Source organism: Hylobates moloch, unplaced genomic scaffold, assembly GCF_009828535.3.
Source record: "Hylobates moloch isolate HMO894 unplaced genomic scaffold, HMol_V3 SCAFFOLD_8, whole genome shotgun sequence".
Classification (NCBI taxonomy): Eukaryota; Metazoa; Chordata; class Mammalia; order Primates; family Hylobatidae; genus Hylobates; species Hylobates moloch.
The window spans coordinates 142451-162712 of record NW_026652283.1 but is presented as its reverse complement, the minus strand read 5'-3'; the positions used below and the strand labels follow the sequence as shown (position 1 = coordinate 162712).

The window sequence follows — 20262 nt, the reverse complement described above, 5'->3', positions numbered from 1 at the left end:
CGCCTCCCACAGTTTTCTGGGGAGAACAAGGAGGAAAGCGCATCACCAAAGACTCTTAGGAAGGGAGGGGGCGCCTGGGAGTCTGTCCTCCTCTTTCCTTTTCCCTCCTCCCGAAGGCAGGGCCCATGGCCATCTTTCAGGCTGTGAGTTGTCCTTGGCTTGGTCAAAGCCCACCCCTCTCAGGCTTGCTGGCCGGGACAGTGGGCAGGTGAGGGTGGGGCTAGGGGTGGAGGCCAGCATCTTGCCCAAGCATGAGAATCGGCAGCACCAGGATCAGGGCATTCGAGGTTGAGCTGCCGGCTGGGGAACAGGGGCCTCCAGGGCCAGCCAGGCGAGAGGCTGCTCTGATTTCCCGCTGGCCCTCCTCACCTCCACCCTGCACCCTCTGCAGCTGTACGTGAGTGCCAAAGGCCCTATGCGGCCACATCCGTGTGTTCCCGTAGCCCAGCCCATCAGGAGTCAGCAACTGGGCACAGCAGAGCCACACAGTGACATGTCCGGGGCTCGTGACCAAGGGTCTGTGGTCCGATGGGTACAGAGACAGAGCCTGGAGGAGGTGAACCAGTGTGGTCACGCAGCAAGGGAGTCAGAGCATGTGGGCCAGAGAGATGGAAAGGGGCAGCGAAGGACAAGGAAAGTCTAATTAGACAGACAGAGAGCAAGGAGAGAAAGGGAGAGACAGGCAGGGAGGCAAAGGCAGGAGAGAATTCCCAAAAAGGGAGCAAGACCGGAGAGTGAGACAAAGAAGAAGCGAAAAACAGAGACAGAGGGAGGAAGGGGGAAAGACAGAGAGACACGAGGAGAGAGGGACAGGAGGGGAAGAGGAAGAGACAGAAGAAGTCTGGTAGAGACGAAGATGTGAAGTGCGCCGCGGACTGTGGTGGGGGCCGCATGGAGCGGCCAGATCCCATCCTCTCAGCCCAGGGGCGCTGACTCTTATGAGGCCAAGAAAGAGGCCTGGGTCCTCAGAGGGCCCCAGAATGGCCCTTGGTCCCTCTGAGTGGCATCCTGCTGCTCCCCAGGACTTGCCCGCATCTGTCATGCACCCCACCCCTTCCCTGTTTCTGAACGCTGAGGTCGTGGCACCCGGCTTCCCACATCCGCGTTCCTCCCACAGCCTCTCTCTGAGTGCCTTCTGCCCCAGAGCTGTGGGCCAGGTCTCACCCTGCAATGGTGGGGGTGCCGGGAGGCCCAGGGCACCGTGGGGACAGACTGCCGCAGGAGGCAGCGGGAGCAGCTGGTGAGGGGGGGATCTGCCCGGCCAAGCACGATGGCCCAGTTTCCAGCCCTTCACTCAGGTGACGAGCAGCCGTTCACTTGCTCAGGGCTGCTGCTAAAAGCCCAGTAGTGAGCCGAGAGCCTGAGAGCCGAGGACCGGGATGGGAGCAGCAGCCAGGTTGAAAGGTCGGCCCACAGGATGGGAGTTGAATACACCCCTCGTGGGCCTCGAAGCGGGGAGGGCTGCAGGGGCCGACACGGGCTGTGGAGCTGGAAGGGCCTCTCATCCAACATCTTCCAGTGTGTGCTCTCAGGACCCCACAGCCAAGTCATAAGGTGGCTTGTTGAAATGCAGCTCGCTGGACCCCACCCCAGACCCAGCAAATTAGAATATTTGGGGGCAAGGCCTGGGAATCAGCATTCTCTGCAAGATCTCCAGGTTGTTCCTAAATCGTGAAACCAAAGACTGAGCTGAGTGCAAGGGTGGGCCTCACTGTGGCTTTTAAAGTGAGTCCAGCAACTCACAGGCCACGAGGCAGCAGTCCACAGGGGCATGGGTCCCCACCTAGCTATCGGGGCTGCTTTTGCGTGGGGGTGGTGAGGGAGGGGTGGATGGAGGCATAGCAGGTGTAGTTCTTTCCCTGGCTATGCACCTGCCGTTCTGCCTTCCTCCCTTCACTGCATTTGCCATCACAGGGTATCTGTGTTTCATGAACAGGTGCTATTCTGGGTTTCTCAGACCCTGGGGAAAAATGACATTTTCTGGCTGTGAAATCCCTAGCTGGAAGGGAGGAAGCTGTGCTGAGTGGTGGGACCCTCTACCCTCCTGCCGGAGGAGGCCACTTCCTCGCTGGAGAGCTGGGGGTTGGACCAGGTGACTTCTCAGGACTGGGACCCAGAGGCACCCACCATCTCTGAAGCACTGCAGATGCTCCCAACGGCAGGGGGAAGAAGGGGGCAGACGACCACAGCAGCACTCCTGGCTGGCCGGTGGCTTCATCCCCACCCTCCTCTGGGGGAATCACTGATCACTGTTTGCCTTCCTGTTGGGGCCTGTGTCATCCTGGGGAAGGTGGCTGGGGTGGGACTGTGCTGTCTACCATAAGCCCTGCTCATTCCAGGGTCCCTGTCCCCTGTCCCCCTGGAAGCGCCTATAAGCCTTGGTCCTCTCCAGCATGAGCCTCCTCTGTTCACTCCCGGGGCAGAAGCTTCTGCCTGCACCCTGCCCTCTTTTGCTCCCTCCCCTTCTCTCACTCTCTGTCCTGTCGCTTCTCTTCTTTTGCAGCGTCTACCAGCACTCCTAATCCCCACTTTCCAGCCTTCTTTGCTGCCCTGGAATTCTCATGGGGAGCTGAGTGCGAGCAGTTTACCAAATCCATCCTGCAGCCTCCACCCAGGGCGGCCCGGAGTCATCTCTCCTCCCGGGTGGTCTTTTCTGGTGTATCATCTCCCCGTTTTACAGAAGACAAAACTAAGGCCACGTAGGGCTTGCCCCATGCTCCCACAGCTAGGGAGAGCAGGCTTTCAGCTTCCTAATCTTGTGAGGCCTCTCCCTGCCCCACTGGGCTCTCTTCTCTTCACTCCTGTGTGTGCGTGGGTGGCAGGGGGTCCCTTACTCAATGGGGGGAGTTCCCTCCGAGCTCTCTGTACTGAGTATGGCTCTAAGTGCTTCACTACGTGTGCAATGACCTCATCTTCTCAAGCTTGTGCAATATGAACCATTGTACCATTATGTTTTTATTACATGTGAGACTGAAGTACACAAGACAGCCAGCCCTGCAGGGGTGCTGCACACATCTCATTCCTTGCTGACATCTCCTGGGGCAGGTGGCCCCCTGTGCCCTCCTCTCCCCCACCTCTCCCTGGCTTTCTGCTGCTCAGTGGCTGGCACTAATGCATGTCTTCCCAGGGGCTGTGATCTTACCCAGATGGCTTGGTGGGGACCTGTGAGAGGCCAAGGAGAAGCACGTGGACACAGTTACACAGGCAAGCCTATTGGTGCATCTGTGGGCAGTCAGCACGGGGGCTCTGGTCACTCTGCAGGTTCAGAGCTGGCCTGGGCACCTGGAGCCCACAGCAGGGGTCCATATTGCTGACCTCCTGCCTTCCCCTTTTTGGTGCTTTTTGTGCCCCGTGGCAGTGGCTGGTTGACTCTTTCAGCAGCATGCACTGAGTGGCTCCCGTGTGCAAGGCTGTGCTATGGACCCGGTGTAAGTGGCAAGCAACATCGTCTCTGTCTTGGTGGGGGAGACAGGCATTAAACACAGAGTCAAAAATAATTCTTTACCTATAGTCATGACGAGTTCTATGTAGGGAAACGACAGTTCCAGGAGAGGACAAAGGAGATATATTTTATACTGTATGTCTGGAAAGGACTCTTTGGGGACATGACATTTGAGCTGAGGCCTGAAAGATGAGTAGGAGGTGGCCAAAGGAAGGAGAGAGGGGAGAGCTTTCAGGTGGGCTAAGGGAGGAAGCATATGCAAAGGCTTGTGGCAGGGAGGAGCTTTCAAGGACCAAGGCAGGGTCCACAAGGTTGCAATGCAGACAGTAATAGGCAGAATGGTGACTGTGGGGCTAGGCAGGCAGTCAGGGGCTCAGTCTGTCAGCTTTGTGGGTCATGAGAAGGATTTGGGAGTTTATCCTGAATGCACTGGGTCATAATAGAGGGTATGATCGGAGGAGTGACAGAGTCCTGCTTCTTCTAAGAAGATTTCTCTGGCTGTTGGGGAGAAAATGAATGGCAGCGGGGCAGGGAACAAGACAGAAGCAGGGGCCCAGTTAGGATGCTACTGCAGAGGTCCAAGCTACAGATAATGGGGCTTGGGCTAAGGCAGGAGCAGTGGAAACAAACTGAATGAATGATCTAGCTGCATCTTAGAGGAAGAACAGATGGGACTCGAGATGCAGGGAATGTGGGAAGTGAGGAAAGGGGGGCATCACTGGTGCATCCTGGAGCTCTGGCTGGAGCTCCCAGGGGCCTGGAGGTACCGTTCTCTAGTGTGAGTGTATCATGGTGCAGACACATGCTGGAGGAGAGATGGAGTCTTCATCATGGGCACGTGAAGTTTGAGGTGTTGTTTCAGATAGCGACCATGCCTCCCCTCTACTGAATCATCCTCAGGGGCACCCAGTGCTTGTCTTTTTTATCTTACAAATTAGAACCCTGCCTTGAGCCCTCGTCGCTCTCTAGACACTGCCCCTTTTCTCTCCTCTTTGCTGCCTCCACTTCATCTCCAATTACTCTTCAACCTGCTCCACTCAAGCATCCAACCCCAGGGCACCATTAACACTTCCCTTGTCACGGCCACTGCTGGCTGCTATGTGGCCAACGGCCTCTCTCTCTCCTCATCCCAGCCCCCTGGCAGCATCGACATGGTTAATTGCTCCCTTCTGGAAACACCGTCTTCTTGGCTTCCATCACCCGCCCCAGGTGGACTCTTTCCTCCAGAGGAGCCCCTCATCCATCGCAGCTGTCCCTCCTCACTGACCTGAAACTGGGCCCTATCCCCCATTCAACAACCACTGTCCAGGTGGCTGCCCCCATTCTAGTGGCTGCCCCCATTCCAGTGGCTCTAGCTAGCTAACAGTTTAACTTGCTTGGGTAAATATTTGACAATGTCTAGTTTGATAGATTCTTCGGATGAAATGTCCCTGAATCCAGCACCTCCCTGCCCCTGAAATGGAAAATCTATATGTGTTTATCTGGTAGATGGAGCACAACACAGGGGGCCTGAAGCACATGCGTATTCTGAATTCTCATCAGCTCGGAGACCACTGGCTGTGCGCTGGCTGCCTGGCTCCCTCCCACATTGGCCACGGCCCTGCTGCTTCTCCACGGCCCCGGGCTCTGCCAACCTCTCCCCTCCCCATGCCCACGGCCTCAGTTTAGGGCTTCATCCTTTGTCACCATGGCTGTTAACAGCAGTAGCCTCCTCACCAGTCTCCCTGCCTCCAAACCGTCTTCAGAGCCATCCTTCTAGGCTGCTCACTTGGCACCGTGGCTCATGCCCCTGCTCACATTTCTCCCAGGGCTCCCCACATCCCCACATTAGTGTGAAACCTAAGTTCCTCAGCAAAGCAAACGAGGCCCTGTCTGCTTCCAGCTTCTCTCGCCCCTTCCCCAGTGTGGTCCCCTCCTGCAGCCTGGCTCTCACGCCCCCATTTTGGTGCATGCTGTTATTTCTTCCTGCTGCCCAGCCCCAGCCCTGCAGGTCTCTGTTTAGCTCTCATCCTCCCTGGGAGTCTTCCCTGACCTCCACTGTCCCCGGAACCCACCTTCTGTCGACCATTGCGTTTATCTCCCTGTGTCATAACATTCACCTGCCTGTCTCTCCCATGAGGCTACAGGCTCCTTCAAGATAGGGCAGTTCTTTTAATCTCTGCCTCCCTGGTGTCTGGGCACCCCATCACTGTTTTGTGGGATGAATGAGTGAGTGAGAGATGACCAGGAATGACTGCATGCCGGCAGCTGGAGAAGGAGCCTCAGTGGCCTGTGCCTTTGGAAGTTCTACCCAACGGCCCAGGATTACTCAGCCTGCTTTGCTGCCAAGATTATCCGGAGCTGACACCAAGACCTGTGATGGACTTGCAAATGGCCTCGAGGCTTCCAGACTCCAGGCAGTGAGGCCGTGTGGAGGGCACAGGCCCCCTCTTCCTCCCACTGCACATGCAAGTGAGTGAATGTGAGAACTAGAGCAACTGGCACCGATTAGACTGCTTCCAGCCAAGCATGACTGGACCTGCCTCAGGAGGTGCCGCTGACGGGCGTGTGGATCACGAGTGGTACCGGTTTTGCTCAGGCTTCCCCCTCTTTCCTGTGAGCTTCTGCAGTGTCTGCAGCAAACACCTCACAAGGGTTTGGGAGAAAGGATGGATGTTCCCTGCATCTGTAGAAACAGGTACAATCTTGCATAAAATTGCTTGTTAACATTGATCTGTGCGTGGAATCAGTTTGTGTTGCAGGGAAATGAAGCGTCCTACACGCCTGTGATCAAAATGAATTTCATCATCTCAACCTTCTTTTTTTTTAATGATAGCAAGACAGTGTCTGGCAGACAAAGGAACTGGTTGGGAGCTGAAAATAGGTAATGGTAGCAGCAGGGATTTTTAACTGGCTGGAAGAGGCGGCGAAGATCTGGAAGGTGAAGCCCAAGCTCGTGCTCCTGGCTGAGACTAAGCCCAGGTTTCAGGAATAGGAAGGAAAACTAAACCACCTGTTGCCACGGAATATAGAAAACCTGGCTTTATTTGGCAGTTCTTGGCTTCTACAATTCAATTAAAAATATCCCCATCCTCCAGAGGGTTATTTTGTTTGTCAGAATTCATCGCATGCTCAACAAGGGCCAAGGTGTTTTGGAAAAGTGCAACATGGCTAAGAAAATAGAAGAGGAGGAAACTGATGCAGGACCTGCCAGTGTTCCTGGTGATGTCATGAGGACGAAGAAACTCTCTTTTGAGGGGGCCTGGGCAGGGCTGGCTGCCACTCACACCTTGAGACTCAGGTACCAAAAGAACTAAATTCAAACCACCCTTGCAATTTAGAAGCCCTGAGCTGATTTTTTTTTTGCTGGGCTCGGCAGCACCCCTGTTTGCTGGTGGGTCTCAAACTGAGGCACGCATTGGAATTGCCTGGTGGGTTTATTAGCGCACGAACTGCTGGGCCCCACGCCCCAGAGTCTGATTCAGTGGGCCTGGAGCGGGAACTGAGAGTTTGCGTTGCTAACACGCTTCCAGGTGAAGCTGATGCTGCTGGTCCAGGGAACACCTTCTGGAAGCACTGCTCTGTGCCAATAACAGTGGGTGGAATAAGAAAAGGCCGTGGAGCTGTTACTTCAAGTCATGCAGCCTCTTGGTGGCTCATTTCCCCACCTTGAGAATGGAGACAACACTGAGAATATCTACTGCGCAGGGTTGTTGTGAGTGTTAAAAGAGTGGGTGTGAAGTTCCTGGTATACAACAGGGCTTAATGCATGATCGTTTTCATTAGGTGTGGGCTGATACGCCTGTCAGTGGACAGGACCCCTCCCTGCCCCACCAACTAATTCTGCCTGGAATTATATCGTCAGACAGCCATCCATCGGCCCTTTAAGATATACATACACAAGAGAGAGGAAGCTAAATCTGGCTCCGACCTCTTGAGACTTACAAAACAGTTTCTCAGCTGTGCTTTCTTCCCAAATTGAGAGGGTCGGGGCATAGCAAATAACGCCAAGGCAAGAGGTGGGAGAGTACCTGATTTTGTTCAATTTCTCTGCCACTGGCCAGGAGACTAGTCATTTCTTTTCCCCAGGGCCTCACTTTCTGCCAGGATAAAATGAGAGGGCTGGACCAGCTGATTGTCTAAAGGGTCTTCAGTGTCCTGATTCATGACGGGGGACTGACGAGGACTGTAAAACCAACCAGACCACACGGGTCTTGGAATGACGCACAGAGGCTGGATGGCGCGGGGTTAAGGGCTCAGGTGATGAGTCATTGTGCCTGGCTTCAGACCTCAGCCACTGATCAGCTCTGTGACTGTGGGCAAGCTCCCCAACCTCTCTGTTCCTCAGTGCCTTCGTTTGGTACAGATTAGCCACACTTTCCTGCCAGAGTTGCTGTGAAGATGGAAGAAGGTTTCGCATGTAAGGCTCTCAGAACAGCACCTGTGGCACACAGCACGTGCTGTCATTATGTTTCATGGCCCGCTTGGTCACAAACGGCCCTCCTGAAGATATGACAGCCCTGCCCTGGAGACAGTGACACCCCGGAAGACCCTCCTAGAAGGCCCACGTTGGAGTGGCCTGTTGCAGCCACAGCTATCACACAGAGGAGACTGACTCCTCCAGAGCAAAGGCTTGAGTAGTCAGGGAAGGACTGGGAGGCAGGTAGGTCCATTTTTATATAAAAGTCCAATTTATATGCCAAAGTGACGAAGCCAAAGGGAGTCTCAATCCTGGACTGAAGGTCCCAAGGTCTCCAGCTACAGAAGTAAGTAGGTCTTAAACTCTCACAACTGTTGACTGTTCAGGAGAACCCCTTGTCTATCTGTGGTGGGGAGTGGGGCAGGAGAGAGTGGAGAGGTGAAGCGTCAAGGCCATAACCCTAAAGACGCCACTTTTGAAGATGTTCTCCTTCCATCCTTCTGGTGCTGGCAGTGTACCGTTTCCAAAGCAGTGGAAATGACCCTAAATCTTCTATTCCTGCCTGCCTGCACTGGGTCTCTCTCTCTCTCTCTCTTCCTTCCTATGTTCGTTCCTTCCTGCCTTCCTTCCTTCCTTCCTCCCTCCTCCCTCCCTTCCTCCCTCCCTCCCTTCCTCCCTCTCTCCTCTCTCTCTCTCTTTCTTTCTTCTGAGACAGGCTCCCACTCTGTTGTCCAGGCTTCCAGGCTAGAGTGCAGTGGTGTGATCACAACTCACCGCAGTTTCCATCTCCCGGGCTCAAGTGATTCCCCTGCCTTGGCCTCCCGAGTAGCTGGGACCACAGGTGCTCACCACCACACCTGGCTATTTAAAAAAAATTTTTTTGTAGAGATGAGGGCTCTTTTGCCCAGGCTGGAGTGCAGTGGTGCCCTAACAGCTCACAGCAGCCCTAACCTCCTAGGTTCAAGTGATTCTGATGTCTTGGCCTCCCAAAGTGCTGCAACCACAGGTGTGAGCCACAGTGGCTGCCTGGGCCTCTTTTTATCTCCTCCAGACACATAAGGTCTGCCTGGGCCCCAGCCTGCTCTCCCCTTCCTCATGGGAATTCCTCAGGAATAAGGTAACTGAGATTATCCACAGCAATGTGGGCAGGACATTCTCAAATGACTTCTTCCTAGCAATGAAAGGCCAGAGCCTTCCAGACTGTTGAATTTGACAGAAAATCTGTCTTCATTTCTAAATGTCCTCTAAGAAGAACAAATCTGTTATACTCTGGCCAACATATTTCCATGGAAATAAAATAATGAAATCTGACCCAAACGTCAAGCCCTGATATGTCTTGGAATTTAACAAAGGATGGAGCAGACACAGTGGAGGGAAGGAACACCCAGGAAGCTTTCTTCCGGCAGCTCAACCCAGAAGCTGCCGTCCTGAATTTCATGGAGACGGTAGACACCAATGCTCTCCACGTGCATGGGATTCACACCGGAAAAAAATCATCCAGGCCAGAAAGAGGCCGCTCACAGCCAGCATGGAACATTCCCCATCCGCTGGCCTTCAAACCTGCTGAAGCGAACATTTCAGAAAGGAACTAGAGCAGGGCCAAATTCCCCAGCCATGTGAAAACCGAGAGGGAGAGGCTTCCAGCCCCAGAGGACCCCAGCCCTGGCTGCTGTCTGGCTCCTGCTGCTGGCCTGCCACCGCGTGACTCTCAGCTTCTGGACCGGGCTTCCTCAGGCTGCAGGGTGCTCCCCAGATTGCGCTGACCCCCTTCCCAGCAAAGCCCAGCAAGTTCCAGCAAGTTCTTGTTGTCTGCCTAGTAGACCTGAGTTGTGAGTCATGTTTGAGGTTTCCTTGTGCGTGGGGAGTGGGATGGCGGGGGTGGGGGGTTCTAATGTCTGTGCTTTCAAGTAGGAAAGATAATAATGAAATAGCTGACATTTAGCCTGTAGTCCCAGCTACTCAGGAGGCTGAGGTAGGAGGAGCACTTGGGCCCGGGAGTTCAAGTTGCAGTGAGCTTTGATCATGCCACTGCCCAGTAGCCCTGGTGACAAAGAGAGGTCCTGTCTCTAATAAAAAAAAAAAGAAAAGAAAGAGCTAACATTTACAGATAACTTACTGAGCATCAGGCACTTCACGTACATTGAAAACATGTAATTCATATGAGACAGGTACTCTTACCAGCATTTTACCAATGAGGAAACTGAGGCTGATTTCTCCTTTAAAAACAAACAGGCTGGGCCTAGTGGCTCATCCTGTAATTCCAGCATTTTGGGAGGCTGAGGTGGGAGCACTGTGTGAGGCCAGGAGTTTGAGACCAGCCTGGGCAACACAGTGAGACCCCCGTCGCCACAAAAATATTTAAAAATTAGCCAGGTGTGGTGGCACATGCCAGTGCTGCCAGCTCCTCAGGAGGCTGAGGTGGGAGGTTCTCTTGAGCCTAGGAATTTAAGGCTGCAGTGAGCCATGGTTGCACCACTGCACTCCAGGCAACAGAGCAAGACTCTGCCTCAAAAAAACCAAAAGCAAAACCTTTGTAGGTAAACACTGGACTGGGTGTGGCTCTTTGAGCTCAGAATGCCTTCTATTATTATCATTTGATAAGGCCTGGTAAGAATACATTCCTTCTTGGAATGTGTCTTCTGTGGAAATAAGACACAAAAGGATGGAGATGTCAGCTTCCAAGAGCGCTGAGGGCCGAATTCTGAAAGCAAATGTCACAGCATTCATGATGCTCAGACACAGACCAGCAGCCGAGATGGCAGCTGCTGCCTCCCTCCTCTTCCTTTCCTCGCAGGCCTGGGAGTTGGGAAGCACACCCTTCCCCTCTGAGAGGCTTTCTCATCGGCTCTTCCTCATCGGCTGCTTCTTGGGAGAGTGCTGGGGTTTGGACTGTTTTAGTCTCCAAGGGGATGGGTGATTTATATCCTTTTATTCGGCAAACAGCTTCGTACAGGATGAATGCCACTTGCTAAATGTCACCAGGCGGGGGCAGGGGAGCCGTGTAGAATCCCAATGAAACCTTCCAGGCCTGGGCAAAATGGCACCTGGCGACTTGGTTAGTGTGTGTTTTCTCTGGCGGGAGTAAGGAAGACACAGTGATTCTGAAATCCAGACTGGCTGGCCAGAGTGGCAGGGAAATGCAAAGACTCCAGCGCCCACCTCCCCTGCTAGTGCCTGCTACTTCCTGCTTCTCCACCTTCTCCCCGCCCTTTGCAGGACAGGGTCCTCTCCACCTCGGAGAGAAGCAAGGCAGTCAGTGACCTACGGACTTTAGGGAGGGGCTCCTTTCTGTGGCGCTGAGTCAGCATGCCAGGCCTGCAGGGCTACACAATCAAGCATGAGGGATTGCGGCTTTCACCAGGGCATATCAGGGCTTAGCTCTGCACTCAACCTTGCCCAAGCCAGGGTTCCGGCTGGAGGCCCCTTGCTCTCCTCACTCTCTTTCCATGCTCCTCATTCTCACCCCTCCCCATCCACACCTGGGTCTGTAAGTTCCCTGAGACTGTGAGCCACGCCTCTTCACACACACACACACACACACACACACACACACACACACACACACACAGGTGCCCAGCATGGCCCCATTCTCAACACACAATAAATAGGTGCTCGATGTTTGTTGAATGAATAACAAATTGCCAACTCATTCCTCCATGAACCCTGGCACCCCAGCACTGCCCTGCACCAACCCTGGCACCCCAGCACTGCCCTGGGGCCTGTGGGCTGCTCTGGCAGGATGACAAAGCATGCCCCAGTGTTTAGGGCAGTGCTACCAATGCACTAAGAGATGGGAAAGGTGGTAGATTCTCAGGACTTGGAGAAACTTTTGCAATCACATTGCCCAACCCTCTCATTTTACAGATGAGGACACCGAGGCGCAGAGAGGTGTCCTGCCAAAGCCACACAGCACGGAGGAGCAGAGCCCGGGTCCAGCTACTTCTCCTATCTCACCACGCTGCCTCTTCTCACTGGAAGAGTGTACCAAGGCGAGAGTCTGGCCTCTACCCACCCCAAGCCTGATCCCTGCCTAAGGTTAGCCCAGCGCCCAGCCCAGCCCCCCTCCTCAGCACAGGGTGCAGCCACTGCTCCAAGCCTCCAGCCCACAGCCCATACACCCAGTCTCCCAGGGAAGAGGGCAATTAGTTTTCGTTGTGCGACTCAGCACCACCTGGGCTGCAGGAAAACGCTGTGTTGCCAGCACTCCAGATCAATGTGGGCCTTGCAGGTTAGAATTTAGGGCGCAGGCCACATGGAGACTGGGAAAGACAGAATAAAACAGACAACAGTCAGGGCCTGTGGGTGAAGCAGAGTCACTCCTGCCCCCAGAGCAGAGAGACAGCAGGGGTGCCTGGGGCGATGGGGCCGGCACCTCACCCTGGCTTGAGGAGGAATGGACTGGGACAACAGTGCAGAAAAGCCAGAGAGATGAGCCAACTAGGGGACACAGAAAAGGAAAGGCGTAAGGAAATGCCATCTCTCCCCTTCTGCAACCCAGATGTATCCTGGACCCAGTATCACCTCCAGGGGCACCCAGAGCAGTGCTGGGGAAGGGAAGGGAAGCCGGAAGGAGAAGAGAAAGGAGGTGAGAGGGAGACGCTGCCTAGCATTGTCTCTCTTTCCTCTTTGAGGTCCACAGAGCGTCTCCACCAGCAGCTCCAGGAGGGATGATAAATTGTCCAAAGCCACCAAGAGTCAGGGGCAGGAACTCAGTTCTGCCCAGCTGAGGGCCATGCAGGGATTTCAAGGTCCCTGAGCGGACCCCAGCCCTCACTCACTGAACTCAGTCAGAAAACCACCACGTCAGTGGATTTAGAAATGTGACAGGGATTTCAGAGGGCAATGGGTCCAGCCGTTACAACCCATCACCACTCTGCAGGCATGGAAACGCCGGCCCAGAGGACAGGGGCTTCTCAACATGGGTGCACAGCACCAAGACGGCTCCATAAATAGAAGCTAAATCTCCAAGCTCCCACTCCAGGGATGCTGACCACTGGGTGGGTGACACCCCCAGCGTCCAAACCCTCTCTGGCAGTCCCTTGCTGCTCCAGGGGCGAGGACGGAAGGGAGAGCTCCTCCCAGGCCCTCCGGGGAGAGACTTCTGCTGACTGTCCCCAAGGAGAAAGAGGGGAGAGAAATGAGGGAGGGTCCCTGAAGAATGGAGACCTTCAAGAAGGAGGCCAACCTAGGGGACTAGTGGAAGCCAGAAGGAGCACAGGGGCATGGCAGGGGCTGGAGCCGATGTCCCAGGGAAGGAGTAGCTGCAAGGCCCTGCCCCTCAGCCTCAGAGGAGCGCCAGCCCCGCCCTGCCATTTTGGACAAGGCGTGAGTGTGAAGAGACTCTTGCCTGTCCACACTGTCAAGGCTGAGTGGGGGCAAAGGCAGCCCCCTGGGGGTCCCCACCCTGCTACTGGACTTTGAAACCATTTTCTTTGGTTTTAAAGAAACAATTTTTCTTTGGTCATGATTTTGTTGGTAGATTTATCTTTATGGAATTATAGTATTGTCTTGCTCTAAAACCCCCAGTTTAACCCCTTCTTTCTTCTCTCACTTTTTGCCTCCAGCGATATGAAAATGAACCTTGGAGAATGGGAGGGTCCTGGGGAAGTGGGGCTGAGGGGCTCTTCACCAGGCAGAGATGAACCCCAGTGCTGACACAAGCCCTTTCCTTTTCCTGGTTTCTCTTGCCCTGGAGAGTGGCAGGCAGAAAGGGCTTTTTGTCTCTTTGGACCATTTCTGTATCCCTGCTGCCTCAAATGAAGCCTGGCCTGGGGCAAACTCAGTCAATGACTCTGACAGGAGACGGGGCTCCAGCCCACTGGGGTGATGGGCTAAAGAGGGGATTCTGGTTCCTGTGGACAATCTGGAAGCTGGAAGCTGTTAGAACTGGAGCAAGGATTTCACCAAGGAGCTCACAGAAAGAGCCCGGGCAGGTGGGGTGCAGGAAGGAGTGGGGGGAGCCCGGAGTGCGGGGTACTCACTCCAGCACGTCGCGGTTGAACTGCTTCTTGCTGTTGCCCAGGAACTCTCCAATCATCTGGCGGCTGAGGCCCTTTCGCTGCAGGAGGAAATGGGCCACACCGATGGGGGTGTCAGGGATGAAGCCGCGTGAGATCAGGAACTGGATGCCCTTGTCCGGGTTTCTGGAGGTGGGGGTGGGGAGAAGCAGTAGAGAGTGAGCTGAAATCACCCATGACTCTTTCCTCCCTGTCTTCCACCCATAGAAGTGCCCAGAGGTTCTTGGAAATCCAGTTCCCCATTAGAAGCATCTCTCACCAGAGCCTCAACCCACTGAATGTCCTCATGCAGAGGATGGTGTGTGACCAGAGGGAGGACAGGGGAGATCTGCAAACAAAGTGAATTCCAGAGCAGGTGGAGGAGAAGTACCCTTCTCTGTCCCACCTCCTGGGTTTTACTGCAGTCCTGCCCTTCCCCCTACCCATATCCTGTTGTCAACATGCAGGTCCCCGCCACAGACGCCCCAGCCCTGGAGAGAGGGTGGGAGAAACAGAGGTGAGACCTCCGCATGCCACCTCTTCCCTTGGCAAGCTTTGAAGCCATGCTGCTCCCTGAGCTGTTTCTCCAGGTCCAGGAGGGGATGATACAGAAACACAAGGTAAGGGACAACCAGGCATGTGATTGTTTTTCTAACAACTCATTTTTATTGTATTTTACAAAAGTATTAGCCCACAATGTATTTTCAGAAGGGTGTGGGGGAACAAAACTGGTTCTTCACTATGGATGGTTTAAGAATTACTGTCTTGGGGCAGATGAGTGTCTGTGTGAGTTTTCATGTGCATGCAGAAGAGACACTGCAGAAGTGGGGGTGGTTTAGAGTCAGATCCGCCTTCCCCTAGGTCTGCCGAGTACGAGCTATTTCATCGTGTGCAGCTCGCCTTACTGGTGTGAGCTGGCTTCCTTTTTTGTAAAACAGCATGGTAATACCTCTGTGTAGATACTGCTGGGAAGGTTACAGATGCTTTATGTAAGGTGAGCTGTGAACAGTAGCTACTTCCCTGAGAATAGGAGTCCCTTGAGGCCAGGGGATGTGTCCTTCTCACCTCTGCGGCCACAGTGCCTGGCACCCAGTAAATAACAGCCGAATGAACGAATGAACATGCATTAGGGCTGGGAAGATGTGCTCTTGGCTCAGGGTTATGAAGGGGCGAGTGGAGGATGGAGGCGAGTGCCTGCCTCTTGGACTTGACATTTCCACGGGAGGGGCAGGTGTGCTTCCTTTCCTCTGCTTGGGACTGGCTGTATACATTCCGTGCAGGACCAGTCCCGGTCTCGTTGGGGTCTCTGAGCTATGGCGGTCGGTCATTTCTCCCCTGTTCTCTTTCTACCCCGTCTCTGCCTGCGTCACACTCGCTCTTCCTGGTAGTCTTCCCCTCTCCTGCTCTGCTGACATTCTTTGCAAGGCGCCTCTCCTCCCTCCCCCATCCAGCCTCGCATTTCACCAACCCTGGGAGCTAATGCGTTTTCCCTGGCTTCATACTCCACCCGAATGATTGCTGCTTAATCCTCAAACGGCCTGGACTGTTATTTACTTAATACTGTCTTTTCTTTTACATTCTCTTACTTTTTAAACCCTAGCTTCATCTTAAACTGTAACAGTTGTGAAAGCATGTGTTTGATGTGTTATTTTTTTCCTTTAATCTTTCTTAAGATAAACTCAGAATGATTAAAAATAAAATATGTACTTCCTAAACATGACCTCAGGGATCAGGCACGGCACAGATGCGCCTGGAGGACCCTGGGATGACGTGGGAAGTTACCTGGTGCCCTGCTTGGTGGAGCGAAGGTGCCCCCCCCCTTCCCTCCCTCCCAGGACGTCCAGGACTCCGGGCTGGGGGCCGGGGCTGACTTACATGTTGAAGAGGTTGAGGCCGATGCGGTAGAGCCGCTTGCGCAGGGTGTCGGTGGAGAGCGTGGGCGACTTGCAGCTGGCTGGGTTCTCGCAGTGGTAGCGCGGCAGGCTCAGGATCATGGCCTGCAGGGCGTCCTTGGAGGCGGAGGCCGACACCTCCGAGCCTGACTTGGCGGACCTGGTGGACGTGCTGCTGCTGCTCAGCTGCTCCAAGTCGCCTGCCTCGGCCTCGGCCCCTTTCCCCACCTCCGCCGTCTCCTCCTCCTCCTCTTCCTCCTCTGTTTTGGGGGCTGTGGCCTCACCCGCCGCCCCACCGGCCCCAGCCCCTGCGCACGAGTCCAACGCCGACGCGTCCTCCCGGCCCACGGCGGGGCCTCCCGGGGCCTCCTGCCCAGAGCTCGGGCCCTGCTCGGCCCTGCCCGCCGCAGGCTCTGCCGGGGCCTGGACCGTCTGGGCGCCCAGGCAGTTGGCCACGGACAGAGCCGTGGAGGAGGAGACGGATATGTTCTGGTTGGCGATCTGCACCGTGACGTCCCGGAAAGCCATCATGACGGTGCCGCCGTGGCCCGGGGGCAGGCCGGGGGTCTCCTCTTCCCCGGGCGCGGGGCCTGCGCTCTCCGGCTCCCGCCTCTCGGCCTCCAGGCCTGGGGGCCCCGCGGCCGCCTGCAGGGCCTGGTGGACCTGGTAAGCGCCGCTCTCCTGCAGGGAGCACATGGCCTTGAGGCTCCAAGTGCTGAGCGCGTCGTCGATGGACTTGGCCAGGGATTGCACCTGCTCGGTGAAGGAGTCCTCCAGCTCGGTGAGGGTGCCGGCGAGGGTGGGCGGCAGGGAGGGCGAGCGCACCAGCGGCAGCCCCAGGAGGCCGTAGCCCTCCATGAGCGCTTTCTCGGCCGCCAGGCTCTCGGCCGTGGGTGACCGCACCTTGCGCAGGGAGATGCGCCGTGGCAGGCGGCTCTCCAGAAGCGAGTTGCGGATTTTCTCGAAGTTCTTGCTGAGCTGGTATTGGCGGAAGGCGGTTTGGATGGTGCAAGCGGCGCGCCGGGACACCAGGTGACCCCCGTACTTATGTTCTAGCATTTCAATCTGCAAGGACAAGGACGGAGAGGAGGAAGGGCTCAGAGGGGAAGGGCGGTCAGCCCTTCTGAGGAGTGGTGGAGTCACCCGGCCAAACTCGGGTGGGGGCCAGGAATGCACAGTGGCGGGGGGGCTCCTGGGCAGCTCAAGTCTGAACCGCCTAGAACGTCACGGCCACATGGCAAGACTCTTAGAGGTGTAGGACGGAGGGGTCCGTTCTGGGGACTGGTGATGTCCCAAGGGCCGGGAGGGAGGTGCTGCATATGGTGGTCAGATTTTGATGCTGTGGCGGGTATTACAAAACGTTCATGGCCCGGCGCATTAGCTCAGGCCTGCAGTCCTAGCATGTTGGGAGGCCAAGGAGAGAAGATTGCTTGAGCTCAGGAGTTTGAGACCAGGCTGGGCAATATAGTTAGACCTTGTCTGTCTCTAAAAAAAAAAAAGTAACTGGGTGTTCTGGTGCGCGCGCGCCTGTGGTCCTCAGCTACTGGGAAGGCTGAGGTGGGAGGATTGCTTGAGCCCAAGGAGTTGGAGGTTACAGTGAGCTATGATTGTACCACAGCACTCCAGCCTGGGCAAAACAGTGAGACCTTGTTTTTTGTTTTTTTTCTTTTTTTTTTTTAAGTTCGTGTCAGATGCATACAATAGTACTTATGAGTAAAATGCATATCTTGAATTTGTGTTAAAATATTCTGTCAAAAAATGTGGAAGAGTTCGAGGACACAGTATTAATATTAATAAATATTAATAAAATAGTTACGGCTGGATGATAGCTACGGGGCAGTTTATAACACTGTTGTTTCTACTTCTATGCACACTTTAAAATAATAAACAGTGAAAAACAGAAATGCTAAAAAAACCCTCACAGCTCCTCGTGTCTCCCCGCTCCTCCCCAGCAACCTTGTCTCTGTGTTGGGTTCCTTTCCCTGGGAACATCAGAAGGGTTGGGATTGGGGTTGGACCATCTGTGTGTTCCCGGTACATAGTTAGCTGCTCAGTGAATGTGGATTTGCTAAAAAGTGGAGTGGGTGTCTCAAGAATGGGGGTCCCTCTAGGCCACCATTACCAAGAGTTCTCCAATGTGAGTCACCTCTGTTCTTACGGTGGGAGCTGCCCAGCAGGGCTGGGTGGGGTGGGCTCGGGAACATGGCACCTCACCTGGGCAGACCTCATCCCAGGAAAACTTCTCTCAGGGGGCCAGTGTGCCTCCTCTCAGCTCTGTCCTCCTGTCCGTGGGTTTTCTCCTCTCAGGTTGCTACGCTCTCACTTTTCCTCCCTATTGAAACTTCTCAGGAAAGGACTGGGAAGGTATGACTGAGCCATGCCCCCGAGGCTTCTGCCTTTAAATAAGGGACAAGGCCTGTGTGAAGGTGATGGGCTGAAATGGTGATCAGCCCTCAGAGAAGTTTGTGAAGTGAGAGTGTTCCCGGTCTCTGAAATTATGTCCCATTCACAGCCGTGCCCTCTGCTCCCTCCCTGCAGGGTGTGATGGGTGCCCCATTCCAGGCTAGCAGAGGTACCCTTTTAGCTCAGGAGACCTTGTGGATACAACCCCAATCCCCAAGGACAATCCCAGGTAAAATGGGACACCCTCAGTGCTTGCCTTCAGTGCTTCCAGCCTGGCCGTTCAGTGCCCTTCCGCATTCCCAAACCTGGGGACATCATTCTGTCTCCCCCAACATCCAGCTCTACCCTCGGAGGTAGTTGGAACTTATGCAGATTAACGTGTAAATGGTGACCAAGCCTTCCTACTTGGCTTCTCCCAAAGTTACCTGCATTTCATAAGGGACAAGGCCCCGAGCAGCAGGAAGCTCCCAGTGCTACCACAGTCCCCCATTGGAGGGTCTTCGAGGCTCCCTAAACCACACCAAGTGTATTCCTCACCTATTGCTGTGTAACACATGACCACAGATCCAGCCACTTAAAGCAGCACCTGTTTATTTCTCATGCAGCTCTGTGAATCTAGCCTGGGCACAGCTCATCTGGGTTATCTGCTCAGGAGCTCACCAGGCTGAAACCAAGATATCAGTCAGGGCTGCAAATCATCTAAGGTGTGGGGTCCTCCTTTGAGCTCACTCATTGGCACAATTCAGTTCCTTGTAATCACAGGACTTAGGCCCTCAGTCACTAGAGGTTGCCTGCTGCCCCCGCCATGTGGTCCTCTTCATAACCTGATAGCTCGGTCCTTCAAGGCTAACAGCACAGTGTCTGTCTGGGGCTTCAGCTTCATTTATAGGGCTGACCTGATTAGCTCAGACCCACCCTGGATGATGTTTCTTTTTATTAACTCAAAATCAACCAGTCGGTAATCTAATCATCGGAGTGATGTCCCACCACATTCACTTATCCTGCCCATACTCAAGGGAAGGGGATTTTATAGGATGTGTACACTAGTGTGAAGGGGACTTGGGGGCCATCTGAGAATTCTGCCCACAGTACAGACTGGACACTCCCCACTCAATCTTTACTAGTTATGACCTCATGCACCCATAAGAGACACATATACTTGCCTCTGAGGCATTCTGTTCCTGCTTCTGTGGAAATAATGTAGCTTGGCTCATTCTCCCTGCTGAACTTTGACACATTCCCTGAGGCCTGGAATAGGGACTTGGCTTTGGCTCAGGCAGGAAGGCCCTTCCCCAAGGGGAAATGTAGAGAGGAAGGGGAACTGATTACTAAACTCTCAATTTTCTCCCCTTTTCTCTCAATTTCTGTCTGTCAACCCTACTCAAGCACCATGAGAAACTGACAGATTTCACATTTCTTTTTTTTTTTGAGATGAAGTCCTACTCTGTCACCCAGGCTGGAGTGCAGTGGCACGATCTCGGCTCACCATAACCTCCGCCTCCCGGGTTCAAGCGATTCTCCTGCCTTAGCCTCCCGAGTAGCTGGGATTACAGGTGTGTGCTACTGTGCCTGGCTAATTTTTGTATTTTTTTTAGTAGAGACAGGGTTTTGCCATGTTGGCCAGGCTGGTCTTGAACTCCTGGCACCTCGGTGATCCGCCCACCTCGGCCTCCCAAAGTGCTGGGATTACGGGCGTGAGCCACCGCACCCGGCCAGATTTCACGTTTCTTTCCCATCTGGCCTATTTATACTTCTAGGAAAACCTCAGGCCCAAGAGCATCCTTTTCAGCACGAGACGCTGTTGGCAACACAGGGAAGTGTGAGATCCGTCGCTTGAGATGCCTCCAAAGTGCTGATGGGGCCCATGCCCTCGGCATGGTATCATCCTGCTTGAAGGCAGAAGACCAGCTGACATCACCCCAGGAGACTCCGTCTACTACTGGGCAATGTCTGCTTCACCCAAGCAGGAAAGAAAACCAGATTTTAGGCCAGGCGCGGTGGCTCACGCTTGTAATCCCAGCACTTTGGGAGGCCGAGGCGGGCGGATCACGAGGTCAGGAGATCGAGACCACGGTGAAACCCCGTCTCTACTAAAAATACAAAAAATTAGCCGGGCGTGGTGGCGGGCGC

General features: G+C 54.5%; 1 protein-coding gene and 1 long non-coding RNA gene across 7 annotated transcripts in view; one reads left to right on the top strand and one right to left on the bottom strand.

Annotated features, from left to right (window-relative positions):
* The window catches only part of IQSEC3 (IQ motif and Sec7 domain ArfGEF 3), a 114042-nt gene that overhangs the window by 24637 nt on the left and 69143 nt on the right, over positions 1 to 20262 (bottom strand). For all 6 annotated transcript variants that reach the window (XM_058442818.1, XM_032159219.2, XM_058442819.1 and 3 more), the window contains 2 exons: positions 15713 to 16794; positions 13823 to 13984 (listed from right to left, as the gene is read on the bottom strand). In XM_058442818.1, coding sequence (XP_058298801.1) covers positions 13823 to 13984; positions 15713 to 16794 — 1244 coding nt within the window. The remainder of the gene's footprint in view (positions 1 to 13822; positions 13985 to 15712; positions 16795 to 20262) is intronic.
* Positions 6029 to 17622, top strand: LOC116472499 (uncharacterized). Its single transcript, XR_004249091.1, has 10 exons — positions 6029 to 6119; positions 10636 to 10896; positions 11706 to 11876; positions 12473 to 13774; positions 13864 to 14197; positions 14305 to 14457; positions 14699 to 14831; positions 16417 to 16510; positions 16609 to 16761; positions 17411 to 17622. It is a non-coding gene; the product is annotated as an uncharacterized LOC116472499 (long non-coding RNA).